This window comes from Astyanax mexicanus, chromosome 21 (assembly GCF_023375975.1).
Source record: "Astyanax mexicanus isolate ESR-SI-001 chromosome 21, AstMex3_surface, whole genome shotgun sequence".
NCBI classification, from domain to species: Eukaryota; Metazoa; Chordata; class Actinopteri; order Characiformes; family Acestrorhamphidae; genus Astyanax; species Astyanax mexicanus.
Genome location: NC_064428.1, coordinates 8479937 through 8501981, shown reverse-complemented (window position 1 = coordinate 8501981; position 22045 = coordinate 8479937). Strand labels below are relative to the sequence as shown.

Genomic DNA, 22045 nt, shown 5'->3' with positions numbered 1-22045 from the left:
GTTTTCTTCTTTTTCTTTTCTTTTTCATGTTTTTTTATATTGTTAATGTAATATTGACTATATTAAAGCTCTACAGGAACACACACTGAATTGTTCTGTAAACAAAAAGTGCTAAACAAACCAGAATATGTTTTATACTTTAAATTCAGATTTAGATTCACACTATTGGTATTTTAATCTCAGTGTCTTCATGAGGGAGAGTCACCTGAAATAGTTTTCTCAGCATCCTGAAGAAGTTCCTGGAGGTGTTGAACAATAGCTACTGCTTTTCCTTTAGTTTCCTGCTTTTTCACCCATCTCAGTTCATCAGGTTTAGATCAGGGGATTAATGTGGAGGATAAACACTTTTTCACTGTTTACTAAGTATTTCCATATGTGTCCCTTAACTGTTTTCACGTCTTTAAAATTAATCTACAATGTAGAAAATTAATTAAATCCCCTGTCCTTTATAATGACAGTAATTAGCTTGTGTAATAACTCTTAATTATTTATAATGACATATATATACTGTATATAACTTTATAAATAGAGATTTCATATTGAATTATAATATCTAGTCATGAGAATATCTAGTCATTGTACATACTAATGTAAGACATGTTAAATCCTGTCTTAATAAAGACTTTATAAATACAGTACTTGTATGGCACTATAAATACTATATGATGCATTATGAATACAGGTTTCATACGCTGTCTTCTGTTGAACTTACCTCCACCCTGAAAGTTTGTACTTTGGATATTTGGAAATCATATATACAACGTTATTTCTGTTAAAGTGGCTTTGGCCCAATTTAACAAAAAAATATATACTTGAAACTGGATGCTTGACTTACTCACACATAGACCTCAGTCTGTGCAGGTGGGCAACAACATCTCCAGTTGAGTCCATCGCTCTGGAGCACCATGTTCATCCTCATGACCACAAACTGCTGCCTGACCAGAGCTCAAAACAGTAATTAGAGGCCCCTCCCACCCCCACCATGGTCTGTTCTCACCGCTGGCCTCGGGAAGAAGGTTCAGCAGTCTTCAATGCAGAACAACCAGGTGAAAAAACAGCTTTTCCTGGCTAATTCCTGCTTCTTCTGGTTCCTGCTTCCTCAAGTTCCTACTTCCTTCTAGTTTCTACTTCCTCAAACTGCAACCTAACCTATTTTTTGCTTCCTTCAATTTGTTATTTATGTAGTTCCAACTTCAAATTTTAAGTCTATGAGGAACAGTTTAATGTTGGGTAATTCTGACCTTGTGTAGATTTTCCCAGCAGGGCCATTACTTTTACAGTGTCATCAATAACAGAATCACCTGTATTAACCAAAAGAAACCATACAGTTGCTTCATTAATATGAATTAATTTGTGAAAGGTCTTAAATATCAACAATGTTACTTCATTCCAGAAGTTTGTTAAGTAGGGCATGGTGAGAACAAATGTATAACTGTTTCAAATTTGCTTCCTTTAGTTCCTACTTTTTTCTCTAGTTCCTACTTCCTTTCGTTCCTACTTCCTCTAGTTCCTGCTTCCTCTGGCTTCTAGTTCATACATTTATTAAGTACATCTGGCTTTAATTTATGATGGATTGATGAATCGATCCTAGGAATACAGCACTGCTTGACATCTTAAAAGAAATGATCTCAGTGTGGTCTTGTCATTTTCCTTAAGAACACCTTACTCATTCTGTCCATAAATGTAAGTGTCCATGCTACAAATCTGATTGTAATCATCATATTTTAAACTACCTCTGAATATGGTTTGGAAACTATTGAAAGCATTGGGGCTCTGGGTGGTCCAGTAGACTAAGGGTCGCCGACTCAAACACTGGATCATCCTGCTTCTCCATCAGCAGAGTCTGAGAGATGTTCTCTTTGTGTGGTAGATGGCACTCTCTCCCTTCATTTTTCCAAAAGTGAATTGAGGGCTTCATTCTCCTAGTGTACTTTTCTCTTAGAAAAGTAAAAAAAGAAAGGATTTATAATTTCTGTGCATTGTTCTTCTGTTAGAGTCAGATTTGGGGTCTCCCTTAGAGATAGGGTGAGAAGCCCAGTCATCCGCGAGGCATTCAGAGTAGAACCGCTGCTTCTTTGCATTGAAAGGAGCCAGTTGAGGAGGTTCAGACACCTGATGAGAATGCCACCAGGGCGCTTCCCTAAGGAGGTGTTCCTCCTGGCACTTCCAGCTGGGAGGAGCCCTAGGGACAGACCTAGAACCAGGTGGGGACGGGGAAGTTTGGGGCTCCTTGCTTATACTGCTAACCCTACCACTTGAATGATAACTGCAACTTTGGATAAGCAGTGGAGGATGGATGGATGATGGCAAAGTGCAAAGTATTTCAATACATTATTTAATAGAAACCAAGAAACCAGTATATTCTGTGATTTTGATAAACGCAATGCTTTATTTAAGTTTAAACGTGTAATTCTAAGCAGGTCAGTTGAGGTCGGGATGATTGAGGACGGGTGAATGTGGCGTGATCTTAACAGTCAAACAGCTCAGAGTGAAAATCCAGGATTGACTCAGCTACAACTGAAACAACTGAAATCCTAACAATCAGACCATTATGAGTATTGACTGAACATTCAGATATGACAACAAGTGCATTACTTATTGTTGCACTCTCCCTCACAGCAGCATACACTACATTATTATTATCTGCCTTAGCCATCAGTTTATAAAAAAAACACATTCTTGGAAATCAAATTAACACAAGAATGTTTAGGGTTTTTTGTATTTTAGTATTGGGGGGATTCAACAATGTTTTCAGAATGAAAAATGCTTGAGAACTTGAATACACTGTAAAAACAATAATATACAAAATTAAATGTAAATTAGGGTTAAATGGCTGCCTAAATTAAAGTTGAATTCACTGTTTAAAATGTCTTGCACCACTGCTGCCAGAAAGAAAAATGAATGTTTGAAAATTTAGCTATTTTTGTTTGCTATGAGATTTCTGTTTTGCAGCCATTCATTTTTTTTTTTATATTTCACCGTGTATATTAGCATAACAATTAAATAAACTGTACAATTGTGTAAAATTACTGAAAATGCTGCTCCTTTGTTTAGCGACAGATTGTTTTATCTGACTTTAGTTTTGTTTAAAAAAAAACAGATTATTTATTCATTTAATTTATATATATTATAGTAATCAGTCTATTCTTGTCATTTTAATTACATGATAATACATTTTTTTGCAGTGTATACATTTTTTATATTATTATATTATATTATGTGGCAGTCACATTTTATTACATTTTTAATGAAACATTTTGTACAGCCCTTTAAGATCCACTGGTGGAAGTGAAATCAGACCACATGGCAGCTGGAAACACACATATGAAACCTAAAGCTTTGCATTGTGAGCAGAGTTTGTATACTGGGCATGTTGCTAGTCACAGAAATGTATGTAAGCTATGAGAAATGGTACCAGCTGCAGATTTCATAGTTTAGGGGCGCCTGTGTGAAACTGGAAATAGGCCAATACCCTTTTTAAGCTTGAAGTTTGTACATTGTTTTGCAGGTTTGTATGTTTGCCTGTTGCTAGGAAATATCTTTATGCTCTTCCTGAATTCGCAGAATTTGCACAGCATGTTAACACACAAAACTGTGCCGTGACAGTATTATACTACATACAGCATCTCATAAAAGTAAGTACACACCTCCCATTTTTGTAAATATTTTATCTTTTATTTTTTTATTGGACAACTTTAAAGATATGACACTTTGATGCAATGTAGTACAGTCAGTCTGCATTGTATAAGAGTTTAAATTCACTGTGCCCTCAAAATAACTCAACACACAGCCATTAATGTCTAAACCACTATCAACAAAAGTGAATACACCCTGAAGTGAAAATGGCCAGATGTCATGTGTCATGTGACTCGTTACATACAGTGTTACAAGGTCTCTGGTGTAAAGAGGGAGCAGCCTGATAATTGAGCACCTGTGGGGCATCCTCACGTGGACGGTGAAGAAGAGCAAGGTCTCTAACATCCACCAGCTCCACGATCTCGTCATGGAGAAGTGAAAGAGGATTCCAGTAGCAACCTCTGCAGCTCTGGTGAACTCCAAGCCTAAGAGGATTAAGGCAGTGCTAGATAATAATGGTGGCCACACAAAATATTATAGACACTTTGGGCACAATTTGGACAGTGTGTGTTAAGTCATTCACAGAGGTAAGTAAATCTGTACTGCTGTACACTGACGACTATTATATACATATAAATGTGAGGGTTGTACTCTTTTGGGTAGTTCACTTCCTGGTGAGAGATTTTTGACTAGAAATGCCACACTTTTTGCCAATACATTTTGCCCAGTTTACAGACTTTGCCTGCCATCTAGGCTTTTAGTCAGCTAGGTGTGATGTCATCATTGGCACAAAAAGGGGGTATGCAGCGTATGCGCCGCATAGGGGCGCTGCACTAGAGGGGGTGCCAAATCGATGCCGCAAAATTATATCTAGTCGCCATTTTCTGTAAGAGTTGTTTGTTCATGTATTATTATACACAGGGGCGTCGCCTGGCCTGGGGATCCGGGGCTTTAGCCCCAAAAAAATTTCCAGTAGCCCCGAATCATTTCGCTCAGCTCAGCTGTATTATAAGTGAATACACAGGCTGCTGTCCGCTGTGAATGGAACATCTCTTGATGCAAATCACGGAGCCAGTCCAAGGATAAAGTTCCGCCTTTCAGGAGAAACAGCCAATCAACTTGCTGGTTTTGCGGAGCGCGGTGGGCTAGTATTGTATGTTTTCCACTGGATCCAACTGAGCAGCTAATAAACTAATATAATTAACTGGGGGGGATGCAGACAGTATGTTTGCATACACCTCAAAAAGTATGTGGTTGCACCCCTGGGTGTCATAAACAAGAAATCTGAATTAACTCAAAATAAAACTATGGTATTTATTTAGGGACGAATGCTGCCTTTGCTGTGGAGCGACAGACTGCCCTCAACTGCTGCTGTGATGATCTGGAGCCATCACATGCGACACGAGGGACAGGACATCCTGTGGTCGCGTGTTGCCTCCAATGCAAGGGCTTCCAACTGCCATTTTCAGCAGAATAATGCTCATCCACACATAGCACTTTTCCCAGCAGATAACAGCACTTCCTTGTCTTGCTCGGTCTCCAGATTTATCACCAATTCGGCATTTATGGGAACATCTGTGGATAAATGTGTAGCAGGATGCCATACAGAACCTGTACACCTCCATACCCAACCATCTCAATCTCATCTTGTGCCCAGGCTAGGGGCTTCAAACATGGTACTTATACAGCCTCCTTTCAATTATACAGTATTTGTAAGGTGTGTCAGGATAATATAATTTGTTGTGCATGTGGCATATCTTGTATTGAATGTATTAAAGGGTACAAAATGTAAAACTGAGGGTATAAAACTATTTTTTTAATCAGTTGACATAATGACAGTAGGTTCTTTCAGTTTGCCAGAAAAAAGAGGTCCTTTCCAAAAAACAACATAGTGATTTGTTTTTGACTGTACTAGTAACTTTCCCCAGCAGACCCAAAATTAGCATCAAATTGTTTGTTGAAAAGTTGAATTTAAATGTGTCATATGGTGGAAATAATGAGAAAAAGCCTATATGAAAAAGCATTTTAACTGGAAATTGCCCTGAGTTAGGTTCAGGCTCCATGTTGGACTGTTTTATCTTTAAAATCTTTATTGGAATTAAAAATACATAAACGAAAGTTCGCAAAATATTTCTTATAGATGAACTAAATGATGTAACACTTGCTTTCATGTAGTTTCAGGTGTTCGGTGTCAACTGCTTTTCCCCTCAGCGTAAGGGGATTTTAGATGAGTCATACGCTCAAATATATAAGACATTACATGGGGCTGTCCTCTTCAGACCGGCTCACCTAGAGGCTGAGAGTATCAGGGTAAGAGAGAGAGAGAGAGAGAGAGATAAAGAGAATAAAACTGAATGGAATACCACATTATTATGGACCATTACAAAAGACCCTCTTGAATCTCTGCTTTCCGAGATTAGAGCATCGATGGAGCGCTCTAAAGGAATTTGCACCATCAAGAACCAAGAACATGCACCATCGCCGGCAGCCCAGAGGAAGGAAATGAGTCTGAGCAGGTAATTGTAGTTGTAACTAACCCCAGTGTAGCCACATAGCGCTGTTTTACAACCGACAAACACTGTGGTTTCTGCAGCATTTCCTCGACTGCTTGTGCTTTGAGCAGGGTTTTACATTTCGCAAACGTTTCTCAAGCTTCTCAAGTGTGTCAAGCCTTATGGTTTGAGAACCGGATAGTTTTCTTTTTATTTATCGCTGAAGGGTAGGCTAAAGGTTCAAAGTTAAGCCAAGCGCAAGGCAGTCTCTTACAACACCTTGCTTAGCTCAAGTGCTAGATTATAACTTGCTGTTAAAAGTGGGTTGCATACCTGCGTGTCCTGTTTGGTCAAAAATTAAAATGGAGTGTAGGGGGAAGTGCAAGTTTTAAAGAACGACTACCCAGATATGATGTGCCCAAAGTTTCTCACACTTTATCCAGATAATTAAGACCTTTAAAAACATGAGAACATTCTAGATCTAGGTCTGGTAGATCTCCAGTACCAGGAAGGAGTCCCTCTGCTCTAGTGGAAGCCTCTAGTGTAGTGTAGTGACCTTCAAATCTTTGCACCTTGAATCCAATTTCCGGTCCTTGACCATGGTAGGTGTTATGCTACATGGTGAATTTGCTAAACTTCCTAACAGTCCAGATTTGAAGATCTTGTCATCAAGTGAAAGCTTTCAGTAACATGAGTAGCATTTAGGCTAAGTATGTGAACAGTGACAGTGATTAACAATGTAGCCAGTTGTCTACATCTAGAACACTTTCCCAATATCTGCTAAATATGGCTGCTAAAGTCTACGACACTCCAGCCACCAGCAGCATCATCCCTCAGATTAGTCAGTGTGAGTGAGTTTTACGTCAGGGGTGAAATGACTCAAGGGTAACAGCAGTTAAAGGTCAGGTTACACGTGGATTGTTGCCCGTAATTCTCGGTAGGAAGAATATGAAGGTGGGGGCAGACCCATACCGCATGCATGCTAACACATATTAGCTTCTCTTCAGATGTGTCATTTTTTCCACAGTTCTTTACGCCTCATAGCGTACCACAGTCTTCTGATTAGCATTTAGGCTTCACTGGATTCAGTGTGCTGTATGACAGTGACGCGTTCCTCCACAGCACATGGCTTTAAACCGGCGGCGTCCATTGATCTAAGTGTGAACATCCTCAGAGTTTCAGTGTCAATGTGTGATACGACACTCGCTAGCTGTCTGGGAAATCCCCCGCTCTTCTCTGATTAGAATACATGATATGTGATCTCTGTATTAGCATGTTTCCATAACGTGTGTGCTGTGTTTCTGTCTGTAGGCTGCAGGTGTTTGAGAGCAGTCGGTGGACGGGGATGAGGACGGTGTTCAGTGCAGGGTTAATGCTAATCGTGATAGGGGTTGTATCAGAGTGAACACCTATACCGTTAGCATTATTCCTGCGCTGTGCAGATCACGCCACGGCATGGAGACAACGCACAGCAGTCACCCACAGTGACTGAGGGATTTACAGCACTCTCTCTCTCTTTCAATTTACCTCTCTCTGTCTCTCTTTCTATCTCTCTTTGTCCTTTTTCACTCTTGCTGTTTCTGTCTCACACTCTCTGTCTCACTATCAGTCTTTGTCCTTCTTTCTCCCTTTCACGCTCTATCACTCTCTGTCTCTTTCTTTTCTGTTCTTCCTCCTTGTCTCTCTCTATCTCTCTTTTTGTCTTTCTATTCTCTCTCTCTCTCTCTCTCTCTCTCATCTATATCCTCTTTTTCTTTATCTCTGTTCCTTGTTCCACTTCTCTCTCCTTATATTTCCTCATTTGTCCCTTTTTTATATCACTGTCATTTTTTCTTTCCCTCTATCTCCCTCTTTGTCTTTTTCTCACTTTCTGTCTTTTTGTCTCTTTCTCTCCATCTCTTTCTTTTAATCTCTATTTTTTCTCTCTTTGTCCTTCTTGCCTTCTCCCTTTGTCCCTCATCTCTCTTTATATCTGTTTTTTAACCTTTTTTTATTCTACTTGCTTTATATCCATATTTCTATCTATCTATCTATCTATCTATCTATCTATCTATCTATCTATCTATCTATCTATCTATCTATCTATCTATCTATCTATCCGAACCCTCCTGCTGTCTCCACCACTCTTCCACTATCTGTCACTCTCCCTCTCCCCACCGCTTTTTTTAGTTTTCTCTTAATGTATCTATACATTCTTCCTTTCTTCCACTTAATCTCTATCCATCTCCATCTCTTTTTCCCCTCTTTCTAACTCTCTTTCTCTTTTTTCTCCCTTGCTCTCTCTCTCTCTCTCTCTCTCTCTTTCTTCAACACACACTCTTCCTCTCTTTCTCTCCGTCTCTCTCTCTCTCTCTCTCTCTCTCTCTCTCTCTCTCTCTCTTCTCTCTCTCAGTACAGTATTTGTGTTAATGCTGTTCATGACTGGGGTTGTGAGGGTAAAACTCACTCCAGCTTGGTGGCATTCACACATCCAGAGACTGCGCAGACTCTCGCACTCACACACTGCACAGGAACATATAAAAAGAATATTAAAAATATTTACTTTTTTTCTTTAAATTAAAACTAAATGTGTTTCCAGTGTTTTCCATTTCCAGTAAGAAAATATAACATAATATCAGTCACTTGCTGCATTAATAACTATATCTTATGTTGTAATTATATGTGAAATAGAATGATTAGGCTTGTAATTTTTCACAGTGAGCGATATTTCTGTAATCTGTGTGGATCTGTTTAATGTGGGATTTTCTATAAAGTGCTTCAAATGCTCTGAATCATGTGTTTTGTGTATATTAGTGCTAGCATTGCCATAACAGTTATACGTAAGATTAATATCAGACTGTTTTCTATGATTTATTCTATGAATAAACCGTACGCCATAATGATTTCACCTTAACCTAATCTTTGTGTTTGGTTTCATTTTCTGCACTGGTGGGTTGGGTAAGGTTGGAAATGAGGGATGTTGTGCAGATCTTATGGAATTTGAAGGTTTAATTTCAATTTGAAAGTGTACAATAAACATTTTTGATTCGTAAATTTGCTCTCAATTGTTTATATGAACTGTGCTTTTTCCAAGGTATAACCGAGTGTTATATCTTTAGTGCAAAAAATATACAAACAATATTTATTCAGGCAAATGTTTGACAGCACTTAGTACAATAAGACATCCAGTCATTTCTAAACTTCTTCAGATTCCAAGATCATCAAATCCATATACTGTATATAAGTACAGGTTATTGGGAAATGTTGCGACCCAAATGATCACCTTTAGCTGAGAGGTAAATCTTCTGCAATCAAGGGAGTGTTGGGGTTTGCAGCTAAAGAAAGTGTCCATCTGGAGGATAGTTTTATGATCAGATGAAATTATGACCAGTGGTAGATTTTAATAAGTAAATATACAAGGCAAGCAAATGTCAAGAATATCGACAATGTACCAAGTGTTAAGCATGGTGGTGGGAGCATCATGCTTTAGGGAATGCTTTGTGTTTTGCTGCCAGTGGATGGATACTTTGCACAAACTTTATTCACAAGTTCACAAGTTTCTTCAGTATAACTTAACTAAATTATTAGTTAGACACTTTGTTTAATCAGGACAGAGACTCCAAAACTGTCATGATATTCAAGCCTTTCCAACGAATAACCATAAATCAAGTTTTTTTTTTTTTTTTTTGGAGAATTAGATATATTCTTTACAATTATAAGTTGAAAGAATTTGTGGATAGAGGAAAATACATCTAAATAAACTTTACTTAAATTTAGTTTACTGGTTGATATATAGTTATTTGTTGAAAGGCCTTTGAAATTGCTAATGAGGAATGTACATGTTTTGTATATAACTAACATATTTGGTTTAAGGTGTTCAGTGTTTTTTTTTTGGGCACATATTGTAATATAAAAGACATAAAAACGTATGTATTAAACAGTAAAAAAGTGTTAGTCCTCCACATTAATCCCCTGGTCTAAACCTGATGAACTGAGATGGTGATTTGAGGTGATTTAACTGAGATGAGCTGGAGCTTCACAGCGTGAAGGAAAAGCAGCAACTATTGTTCAGCACCTCCAGAAACTCCTTCCTCCTTCAAGACGCTGAGAAAACTATTCCAGGTTACTCTCCTTCATGAAGACACTGAGAATAAAATACCAAGAGTGTGCAGGTCTGTCCTGAAAGATAAATGTGATACTTAGAATATTCTGAAATATAAAACATATTCTGGTTTGATTAACACTTTTTGTTTACAGAAAAAATCAGCATGTGTTCCTGTGTAGCTTTAATATAGTCTTTAATATTAACTGTACAATGCAAACAATCATAAAAAGAAAGGGAAACACACTGAATGAGAAGAATTGTGTCTAAAATTTTGACTGGTACAGTATGTATCATTTGCATTAAACATTTATAATATTTTGTTTGTTTTCTGATCTTATAGCCTGTACTGGGTGGTCTTGAGGTGTAGAAAGAGACATTTAAATAGTGATAGGGGCATAGCATTGCACATGCATAAAAATCACAGTTTTTGCACCATTACCAAACTCACAGTAGCTCCACACTAGTATTCTGAGAGCCCTGATATTTAAAATAAGGCACTGAAAACTTTGAAAGTGAAAAAAACTGTTTGAAACACACTTTCAAAGCTCTTAGTTTCTTATTTTAAATGTAAGTGCTCTCAGAATTCTACCAATAAAATGTGGAGCTACTTTGAGTTTGTTAATGGTGTAAAAATAGTGATTTTTGCATGGTTAAGTTTGTGCCCCTATCACTAGCATTGTAAGCCTGTTGGGAGCATCAGCTGAAAGCACTGTATTTGGGAATGCTGGGGGTGAACGGAGGTGGGCTATTTGACAGAAGAATCATACTTGTTATCATGTTTCACTGCAACCCAAGTCCATTTCACACTGGAGTTCTCCTTTAACCCTCCTGTTACGTTGTTACGTTATGGGTCAATTTGACCTGTTTTAAAGTTTGAAGATCTGGGAATAGTTTAAAGTATTTTTTTTCAGTATGAAACCTTTCTGCTTGCTTTAATTAGTGCAATCAATGTGAAAATGGTTCATTTCACATATATACACTGCAAAAAAAAAAAATCTTAGCAAGTGAAATCTTCTAAATTTAAGGCAATATATCTTATTTTTTTCTCTGATAAGATTTTTTGTCTTACTAAGCATTGTGTGTAAGTGTTAGATTATTTTGCTTACATTCTTACTTAGAATTTGTACCTTATTTTAAGTAATTTAAACTCAAAATAAGCACAATCAAGCAGCACAATTAAGTTATTCTGATTCTTTTGTCCAAAAACAGTGACTTTGTTGCTTGATTTAGGTGTTACTTCACTCATTTTAAGACTTTGCCATTGCTTTTTGTAAGAAATCTAGCTAAGAAAATTTTGCTTACCACATTGGCAGATTTTTGTGGTTAATTTACATATATTTGTCTTAATTTGCATATATTTTGTCTAGTTTTTGCCAATGGATTTTTTGCAGTGTACAATTGCAATGTTATGCTTCAGTGTTATGTAAATTATGTTTTATATGTTGGTCTTTCAAACGTAATAAAGTAGAAAAACATTAAGAAACATTTTACAATGTATGTTTTTAGAAAAAACGAGTAAATTATCCTAATTGAACCATTACCTGTTAAGAGGTAAGGGACACCATTGCACTAAATACTGATAGAATCATTAATAATGAAGTTATTACAGAAACACTGCTTTAGTGCTTAAGTGTCCTTTAACTTTAACAAATAGCATCACTTAACTAAAGTTATTATCATTATAAGCCAGGTAAATATATACTCAGGCAGTACAGAATAGAAAGGAGAATACCCATAAATAAATCATAAAATAAATGGTGTTCATATGGAGCAATCAAAGAAACAAAGAAAATCCCAGTTTATAACTGAAGGTTTAATTATTTTCATACTGAAAATTGTACTAATTTTCTCAACACAGATAAATATTAAATATTTCAGCTCTACCAGTAATGCTAGCCTCTTTACTGCAAAAAGCCCGTTCCCTAAAGATAAATAGAAGTGTACAGGTATGTTTTCTTTGCTTATTAAGCAAAATACTTTATTATACTTTCTATAATTAAAGGAAAATCCAAGAGAAGTAGTTGGACACTGTTTATAACGACAGTTTTAGCCGTTTAGCTCCATTCACCCCCATTCATTTTGTACTCACTCGCGGGCTCCCTCTAGCGGTGACTAGTGATTTTAGTATGGATGAACTAAATAATTTTAGGTGACTTCACCTTCAGCCCAATTTAAAAATTCTTAAAAATATGAGGGGTAGTTTGGGAGGGGCACTGGTGATGTAGGGCAGGAGAGAGAGCTGATTGGGCTGAGAAGTGTGCCTCTGATAGTGATGAGAGGCAGATGGTTGACTGTCACCAGGGGGGCGGTATCATTATTGAATAACTTGCATATCATCCTTGCCTATAGCACAGTATGTTTCATTACTTCAAAGGAACACATTTCAGTTATTAATGGCTGACTCTTCCTCCCCCTCTCATTCTCTCCATCTTCCCCTCATTTCTCTCAGTTAATCATTGAGGTGTTTGTGGTCAGGTGGTACATATGTTGGCCAGTTAGCTCATGCTATGTGATTTTGAATGGCAGTGTTTTGATAGAGAAATATGTGACTTTGTATCCGATGGTTGTTTGTTATGCAGATAACTGTGTTCAATGCAGTTAAAAAGTCCTGTTTTGAATTGTAAAATGTGGAGAATGCTGGAGACTTGAGTAGAGGTTATAAACTCTGTGTGTTAGTTAAAATAATGGTGCTAGCTGTGTGTGTGTGTAATGTGTAGCGGAACTGATGTTTCGGGTCGGGTGAGAGGGCGGAGTGGTGTTGCAGTAGCGCAGGCTGAGTGTGAGTGGTTGCATGGCGCTGTGTGTGTGAATGTTAGTGAGTTTATCAGGGTTTTACTGGGTTTACTGGGTTTTACTGGGTTCAGGAAGGTTCTGGGTGTCTGTGAGGAGCCGCAGAAGATCAGCAGGAGCAGCAGGAGATCAGTATGGCCTGCGGGAGAGCGTGTCTGATCCTCCAGCGCCGTGAGTTTATAATCTTTACCTGAATACCCGGACACTAATAGAGGAGACACACTGCTGACCTTCAGCTCAGCAGCTCCAGTTTTTACCCTGATTTCACTGCAGACTCCCTTTTTTACCTATTGTTACCTTTTTATTATCTGTTTTTACCTGTTTTTATCCGCGTTTATTTCTTAACTCACAGTTATCTGGAAACAGCTCACGGAGTTTATTGAGTTCTGTTCTATGTTTACTCTTCTGAGATATTAAAGGGTAACTAAACCCCCTGATTTTAGCTGACCGTTCCAAAATTGCAAAAAAAATGGGAGAGGTATTTTGGAAGGAGCACTGAAGTGATGTATGAGTTTAGGGGCGGTGCAGAAGGGAGAGCTGATTGAGCTTAGCAGTGTGCCTCTGATAGTGGCGAGACGCAGATGATTGGACGTCAGCAGGGGACTCATTACTGATTAACTGATTTGCATATTTCAAAGTACACAAAAACATAATTCTCGCCTTTAGCACAGCTGAGAGAGCGCTGCAGAGGCAGAAATTACCACAATAAAAGTGTTTTTTAAAGGTTAGGAAATTATTATAAAAAAATTGAAGCAGGACTGGTGTGTTTCACTACTTTAAAGGGACATATTTCAACTACTAATGTAAAATATGGTTTAAAGATTAGTTGAGCACAGTTTCATGGCTTTCAGTTAACTTATTTATAATAAATTATTATGATTTTCTTCTCCATTTTGTTGATGTCCTGCAGGTCTGGCGACGAGCGCGGCAGCGGAGCGCGTTTCAGCCGCGGAGGTTCGCAGCTGGAGGAGCACCCTGTTCTCTAAAGAGCAGGAGCGCCAGCGTTCCCTTTATCCACGGATAGAGAAGATCGAGGTCACCATGCAGGGAGCGGGGGTGCAGGGGACACTTCTAGTAATGAACAAAGGCCTGTCCACCCCGTACAGCTGCTCCAGACGTGAGGAAATATTTATTTGTTTATTTATTTATTCACACAAAGTTATATTTGCTGTAATTTCAACTATTATTATTAGGTTTTTTTAAAGGGCATATTTATTTCTTCTCTCCAGAGGTGTAACGTAATAAAGTACAAACACTTTGTTCTCTGACTTAAGGAGAAATTAGTTACCTCTATTTTTTATTCAAGTAATTAATATTTTTCAGACGACTTTTTGCTATTTCATTTCAGCTCGTTTCCATTCTAGTTTCTCATCGTTCAATAAAACCCCTATCCAGATAAATCTCTCCATCCAGATAGAGTGAATCTAATTGGGTTTAGATTTAGAGAAGTATAAACATACACCATTCCGACACCTATTGGTTTTTACTGTGATCAATCACACCTGCACACGTCCCCTAGGGCATCCCAAGTTTATCAGCATTAACATTTTACTATAACATTATAGTCATTATGGCTTTTAGTAAAATGTGTTTTGGGGGGGGGGGGGTAGTGCACTATAGGACTCTGTGGAGCCTGTGGATATCTTATATTACTTTTACTTTTACACTTTAAGTAGTTTTGAATCCAGAACTTTTACTTAGAATAAAAAGCTTGAGTTGATACTTCAGCTATTACAGAAGTATTTTAAACTCTAGTATCTATACTTCTACCTACAGAGTAATGAATAGAGATACTTTTCACAGCTTTGCTTCTCTCTGAGATGAGCAGAGAGCTGTACAGTATGTGAGCTGTGTTGTGTTAAATAAAACTTCTTTTTCTTTTTGATTAGCTTATTATTAACATATTGCTAATTGTTTCTCGTTTTGTTCTTTCTGTTCTGTTCAGATTTGACAGATTGGCACGTGAGCAGTGCGGCTCTGGCCCTGGTGGACGGAGAGCCGTGGCACCTTCACCGGCCGCTCACCCGCTCCTGCTCCCTCACTCTGCTCACCTTTAAAGACGCCAACCCTCAGCTTCCCAACCAGGTGAGTGATGAAACTGCGGTGAAGTGGTGCGAAACGGAGTCGAGCTGTGCTGGAATCATTACCATCATGTGCCATCATTTTGAACACAATGAGCATGTTTCTGTTACATCATTATAAAAGTGTGTATGTGTTTATTTGTTTTCAGGCGTATTGGCGATCCTGTGCAGCTTTGTTGGGTCAGGTTCTGGAGGGTGCCTTTAAGGAGGAGTACAATGTGGAGCTGTTGAGGATTCCTGAAGTACCGGGTACAGAATTAAATTTTTGTTTACCCAACATACAACACAAAGAAGTGACATGATTTTTTTTCTTTTTATATTTTGGTCTGTTATTTCTGTTGCAATCAAACATATTTGGAAATTTGGTCATTAATTTACAGTTTTAAATTAAGTCTACTGGCTATTACTATGCTCATTTACTTGTAATTGCAAACAAGGCTTTGATACAAAGGATCAAGTCTGAATTATATATATACAGCAATCTTTACTTTAAACTCCAGCAGTTCAGCAAAGCACTCTGTCAACCTCAACGTCAAACAGTTCATACTCTGATGGGGTGGAGATCTATTTTTATAATATCAAACCATAGCATCCTTAGTACAGTTACAGATGTGCCTGTACAGGTTTGCAAGTAGGCCTGTCACCTTTAATAGTTTAATTTAACTGATCATTTTTTGTATCAGTTGGGTGGGAAAGTGGCTTATTGGTTAGCATGTTTGCCTCCCAGCACTGGGTTCTTGGGTTCAAGTCCCTATCTGGGTGGAGTTTTCATGCTTTCTTCATGTCTGTGTCAGTTTTCTCCCACAGTTCAGAAACAAGGAGATCAAGCACCCTTGGGTGTCTATAAAGAGGCTTATAAAGTGTAACTTCATTCATTCATTCATTCATTCATTCATACTTACTGCAGTATTGACTGTTACATTTTTCTTAGTAAGGAAAAACCACTAATATGCTTAAGCTGATATGTCTGCTTGAAACCATATATTCAATGTATAGACGTGTTTAATATGCCAGTTTTTTTTCTGAATATTCCTTTTCTCATGTTTTTTGCACTTTAAAAGAGTGGAATTGCATTATTATGCTATCATATTATCTTTATATCATTGTCATATAATGGTATAAAAATTACAATTTCTATAATTTGCAATTATTTCTCTGATAATTTGTATCGTCCAAACAAATAACGCGCAGTATAGTGTTGCATCCAAAATATTCAGTAAAAATGTGGGATGTGGTAAAAAAAAAAAAAACAGACAATCAATAAAGTAACAAAGATAAGTTTCTAATAAAGTGTCCATCCATTATTGTGCTTTATTCTGTGTCTTTAGTGACTGCAGGAGCTTTCTGCTGTGATTTTGTTCTGGACCCTCAATTGGATGCCTGGACCCCCACAGAGGTCAGTCTGCGGTTCATGTCTATACATACTATGCAGAAGTTTGATACTGGGTGTAAATGTTTAGCTTGATAAATATCAGAAATGTAATTTCTTTACGTAGGTAAATGGATTAACTGACCTAAAAATCATCTGATTCTGACTGATTTACAGGAGAGCCTGCGCTCTTTCACTCGGGACGCTAATCAGCTCATCCATCAAAACTTACCGTGGGAACCTCTGGAGGTGGCGCCCCCTGTAGCCCTGGAGATATTCTCTCACAGCAGGTAATGTTTTCACTCTGACTGAAGAACTTGAACATGAATTATTGCTGTGAGGACTTGATTGTTGGATGAATATGAAGTAATGGGGGCGGCATCAGCTGCCAGAGCCCTGAGAGAGCACAATTGGTCTTGCTATCTCTGGGTGGGTACAGTAGATGGTGCTCTTTCCTCTTATCACTCTCAGGGTGATGTCAATCAGCACAAGGCGCCTGTGTATCAGAACCGAGTCACGGCGCTTTCCTCTGAGTGCGCTGTGATGCTACTCGGCAATGCTGCATCAGCAGCAGTTCAAAAAGAGGCGAAGTTTATTGGAGGAGGAATGTGCTTGTCTTTTTTCCTCCTTGTGTTGTGGCATCACTAGTGATGGGGGATATACAGCTGAGTAGCAGCTGAATAGGTGGGAGAATCAAAACTAGGGGAAAAAATGGAGAAAATTTTAAATAAACATAAAAAAAATAGTATATAATATAGAGTAAATGTTCTGGACCATAAATGCTGCTCCGGCTTCACTTTCTCAGACACAAGGTTTTATCAGCAGTGCTCTGGTATATTGGTGAACAGCAGTAGCAGCACTGGGCTCTCTGATACTCTGCAGATCTGTAATTAGTCAAGCTAGATTAGCAAATAAAAAGCTAAAAAGAAAAACTATAATTTTAGCTTCCTCTCCATTCAGCAGAATCATTCTTTTATAAACATTGTGATTTTAGTCAGTCAGACTGTAGAGTGTGTTCTGTAGTGAGCAGAATGTTAGCCATCATGCTAACGAATCAACGCTAACCTGTTATGAGTACTAACTGAAGGTTAACATTTATTGTATAATTCTTTCAAATATGTGAGCAAACTGAACTCTGACATGTAATATCAAACACCAGAACCTACCATATCCAACACTGGTGCTTATTCTTTTTTGTGTGCTACCAACAGAAGTTTTTTGTTTGTTTAATTGAGATTGATTAATGTGCTATTTTCCTGTAAATTGCACTTAACTTTGAAATCAATAAAACATTAAATAACAAAAAAAAATTTTCCCCCCCAAATACATTCCTTTCTCGAAAATGATGTTCCCCCACTGTTCTTCCACTTTTCAATAATGCGTTGGACTAGGACTGTCACAATAATTGCAATATCGATTGATCGTACAATAAATGAACAGGACCTCAATCATTTTTGATAATCGTGATATCGTCTAAAAACAGTGAACACTATTTTAGCCAGTCATGCTTCAATAACTGTGACTCCATACACACAGTGTGGACTAAAGTAGGTGAAGAAATATATATATCATTCCCAAAATAACTATAATAAATGATTATTTATTTTTTTGCTGCTTTAAAAAGTGTATGATTGCTTTTTTAATGCTATTCTGTTCTCATTATGTCAGTGACATTTAATAGTCTTAAAATTACAAAAATATTGGGTATCGCAATAATTTCTGGGACAATATATAGTGAGAGGCCTACGTTGGACAGTTTCTGTATTTTCAGCTTCTCCTTAGATGTTTTCTCTGCTTGATGCATGCCACATCTTTTCCACGTCCACATGATGGTTGTTTAACAAATGAGAAGCTACTCCCTGCATCAGTTAGGGTTAAACAACTTGTTGCCAGATAAAACATAATCACCCATGCAGTAATTATTATCCAATGGGAGGCTTTAAGCTATTTGCTTAGTAAAAACCTAGGTGGTGTCCTGTTTTTGGCCAGGCAGTGTATTTTGCAGGTTTGAAATTTTAGCTTCAGATCATATTTTTCCTATTAATACTAATGTTTTTCTCCCTCATACAGGTGTAAACAAGAAGAGGTGGAGGAAAAAGCAGCTCAGAGCCCAAACGGCACAGTGTCATTATACAGGTCTGCAGGCACTCCAACGTTCACATTCCACCATCACTTTACCTTCACAGCACTTTACACAGTGTTCAGCATATCTCATAAAAAAACTACACTTTCAGAGCATCATGAGTAACCCTGTACCTGCTTCCTCTCTCAGGTGTGGGCATCATGTGGTGCTGGCTGGAGGCCCCCTGGTGGGCAGAACAGGCCTGTGCTCTCAGTACGAGGTTACAGCTCTGCATACAGTGGGAGAAGGACCCTGGGGTTTACAGCGCCGCGCACAGGGACTCTCCCTGCCTGTTAACCTAACGGTACTGTAGTGCTTATAAAACACAGTGTGATATCTGATCCGTTAAAATATGCCTGTGTTGGATAATCCTTGCTTACTTATTTAAGACTGTTTTAAACTTTTGGGAATGATTGTGTTATGTGGTCTTCAACAAAAGTGTGTACTGGATTTTTATTATTGAAAAATGTTAAATTTAATATGTTAATTGGTGCTGTTTACATTAATGCATTAGCAAGTTAATTATTCTTAATGCAATTTAATCATGTTGCCAAGTTTGGCATCAGTTTCCTCACATAGATGTGCTTTTTACAGAATCTATATAGAAGTGTTAGCTGTTTTATGTAGTGATGTAAACACACACACACACACACACATACACAACAAGGATTTAAGGAGTGCCTTTGTCATTTGCATTACATGTGGTAAATGAGGTGGAACAAAATTGTACTCACTGCTCAATTATATTTAAAAGCAATACTACTAAAAAGCAATCACTACCAATTACAATTAATTCTCTCCCTGCCAAAAATACAGGGAAATACCAGCATTTAAATGTTCTTTTTTTTTAAGTGCTCGTGTCATTGTGCCAATCATACATTCACTATTTTATTTATAGTTAACAATCCAGTATTAAACTCTTAAATCTTAAAGGTCACCTTCCGCGAAAATCCGATTTTTCTTGTTTTTTGTGGAATACAGTAGGTCTCTCCGAGTTGAATGTGTACACCTGCACATTAAACTGTTTTGCAGCCCCCATTGTCTGCAGGAGCTAAGCAAAGAAATCCCCCCTCCCCCCCTCCGAAAAACGGGTGAATTTTGAATTATCTTTCTGCCTACGTAGGCAGAAACTCACAGACCAGCCCACCTTGGCTCGAGAAACTCCCAGAGGCGGAGCTGAAGCGACGCAACATCACCGCTCATCAGTTAGGAGGTGGGAGGCAGTGAGCGGCAGAGCGGTGGAGGGGCGTCGCAGTGCTCCTAGCCAATCAGAGGAGAGATATTTGCATGCTGTTTGCATGTATGAATATTCATGAGCAAAGCTGGAATCCGGTCATTTTGGACACACCCCTAAAACAGTCCATTAAAAAAGAGCTATACAGAGACACCTGAGCACTTTTTTTTTACAAAAACGGCTCACATGTCATTCATTCATACTAGAGACCACAACTAGACATTTTAAAATGAAAGAAAAAACGACGGAAGGTGACCTTTAAGAAAAAAAACTTTGATTAAACATAATTAATATATTTTTTTTAAATGATAGACACCACTAATTAAAATATATTGTAAGGAAACAAGCAAAAACGTGAAATAAATTTCTGAGCCGCCGTAAAGGCTAAAGCCTTCACCATTAGCATTGCATATAAATAAATAAATAAATAAATAAAGAAAATCAATTAACTTTTTATATCCACAGACTGGTGTCAACACTGGTGTTGAGGAATAATTTGTCACATTAAGTCTGGGTTATTTTTGATTCAGTAAAAACTTCATAATGCAGATTGATTCACACACCAAAAAAAAACTTTGCAAAGACAAGGCATTTTAAATATTCATTTATTTTAACTGCTGTTTTGAAGTATCAAAGCTTTTCTCTGTAGTCTCGATTTAATATTGTGAAGGCACAATAGATTTATTTGATTGATTTTACTAAGTTTTTGTTCATTCGTAGTAAATGAGATAAAGCATTCTGACAATAGTTACAAAACAAAACACAAGATGTTAAATTTGGTACCAATATTTCTTTTTTATCTGTAATCTTTTTTTGATCAAAAAGTGCTAATGTTATCACTATGATCTGAGGACCTCAGGATAGATTACTGGGTCATGCTCTCAGCCAGAGTCAGAGAGATAGAGAGCACAGTTTGACATGCTCTCTCTGGGTGGGTAGATGGCGCTCTCTCCCCTCATCACTCCTAATGTTTTGGCTTATTAATGAGAGCTGGGTCATTGTGCTTACCTCTTTAAGTGTGCCGTCATGCTACCCAGTGATGCTACATCTACACCAGTTGAAAAAGAGGCAAAGTCTGACTTCACGTGTATCAGAGGAGGCATGTGCTAGTCTTCACCCTCCTGTGTTGGTCTTATTAGAGATGGAAGTCTTGATATGAATAGTGATTATGTAATTGACCTTCCAAATTAGGAGTAAAATTAGAAATAGATTAATAGTAAAGTAAAAGTTTGCTAATACTAATAGGTTATTTTAGCTATATCTAATATGTATATCCATTGGTGTGTTTTTATATCAGTTTTAGTCTAATTTTGCTCTTTTTTCTTCTCCTCAGGCTCATCATACAGTGTGGAGGAGGCTGAAGCAGAGAGCAGAGAAGCTGGTGAGATATTGATTAGATGATCTTACTAATAAAACTATTTATCAATGCTTCCTGACTCCAGTGGCATTCTCTTATGTTTACCGGCTGCTTTTGTGTTACAGGTCGAGATACACTCATCTGTGGCCAGTGAAACAAGTGAAACAGAGACCATACCCACTTCCTCAGAAGCCACATCCTCTTCTTCCCAGCCATGATGTTCGTCCACCCATATATAATTGTCATTTGTGTATTATAATGTTGAATAAACATATGCAGCCTTGTAGACAGTGATTTTTTTTTGTGGTCTGATTTGAAACCATTATTATCATTCCATAATTTTCAATACACACTCAGATAATTGTAATTGTAATTCAAAAGGAATAAATGCTTCAATTGAATAAATCTCATTTGGTGTAAAGTGCAGACTCAAAAAACAAAACTAGCAAATGTCTTTTTGTGCAAGATCATTTTAAGGTGTTTTTCTGTGTGTTTTTAATTTTTCAATATTATTTTGCATAGACATAACCTTTAAAACTAACTTTCCTACCTTAATTATTACATAATATAACATAAAATAAACTGCAACCACAAATAAAAAAATCACATACTTGAAACAGTGTATTGTGGGCAGATTCATCAACATTTCAGATATTTTTTAAAGAAATGAATGCTGTGTTCTCCGGAAAAAAGAGTAAATAGGAGCATCCTTTTCCTGTTATCAGCAGCCAGTCCAAAAGCCAGGGTCTGTCATGGTATGGGGTTTGATGCAGCATTAATGTAGAAAAAACACTGAAATTCTGCCTTTAAAACCACATATCTTCATACTGTAGAAGGACAGGATGTAAATCTTGCACACAGAGTGCAGTGATAGGCCTATTGAGCACAAGAAGAGACCAATCAGTAGAGGTGTGCCAAAAAATCGATTCACATAAGAATC

The 22045-nt window shown here is 37.7% G+C and overlaps 1 protein-coding gene across 1 annotated transcript; it reads left to right on the top strand.

Annotated features, from left to right (window-relative positions):
• The first annotated feature begins 12873 nt into the window (after positions 1-12873).
• mrpl39 (mitochondrial ribosomal protein L39) lies at positions 12874-21391 on the top strand. Its single transcript, XM_022663086.2, has 10 exons — positions 12874-13113; positions 13853-14059; positions 14888-15027; positions 15173-15272; positions 16352-16419; positions 16570-16682; positions 18463-18528; positions 18665-18818; positions 21082-21129; positions 21231-21391. Exons 1-10 carry the CDS (start codon positions 13077-13079, stop codon positions 21321-21323), a joined length of 1026 nt encoding a protein of 341 aa, XP_022518807.2. The 5' UTR covers positions 12874-13076; the 3' UTR covers positions 21324-21391.
• Positions 21392-22045: the final 654 nt, after the last annotated feature.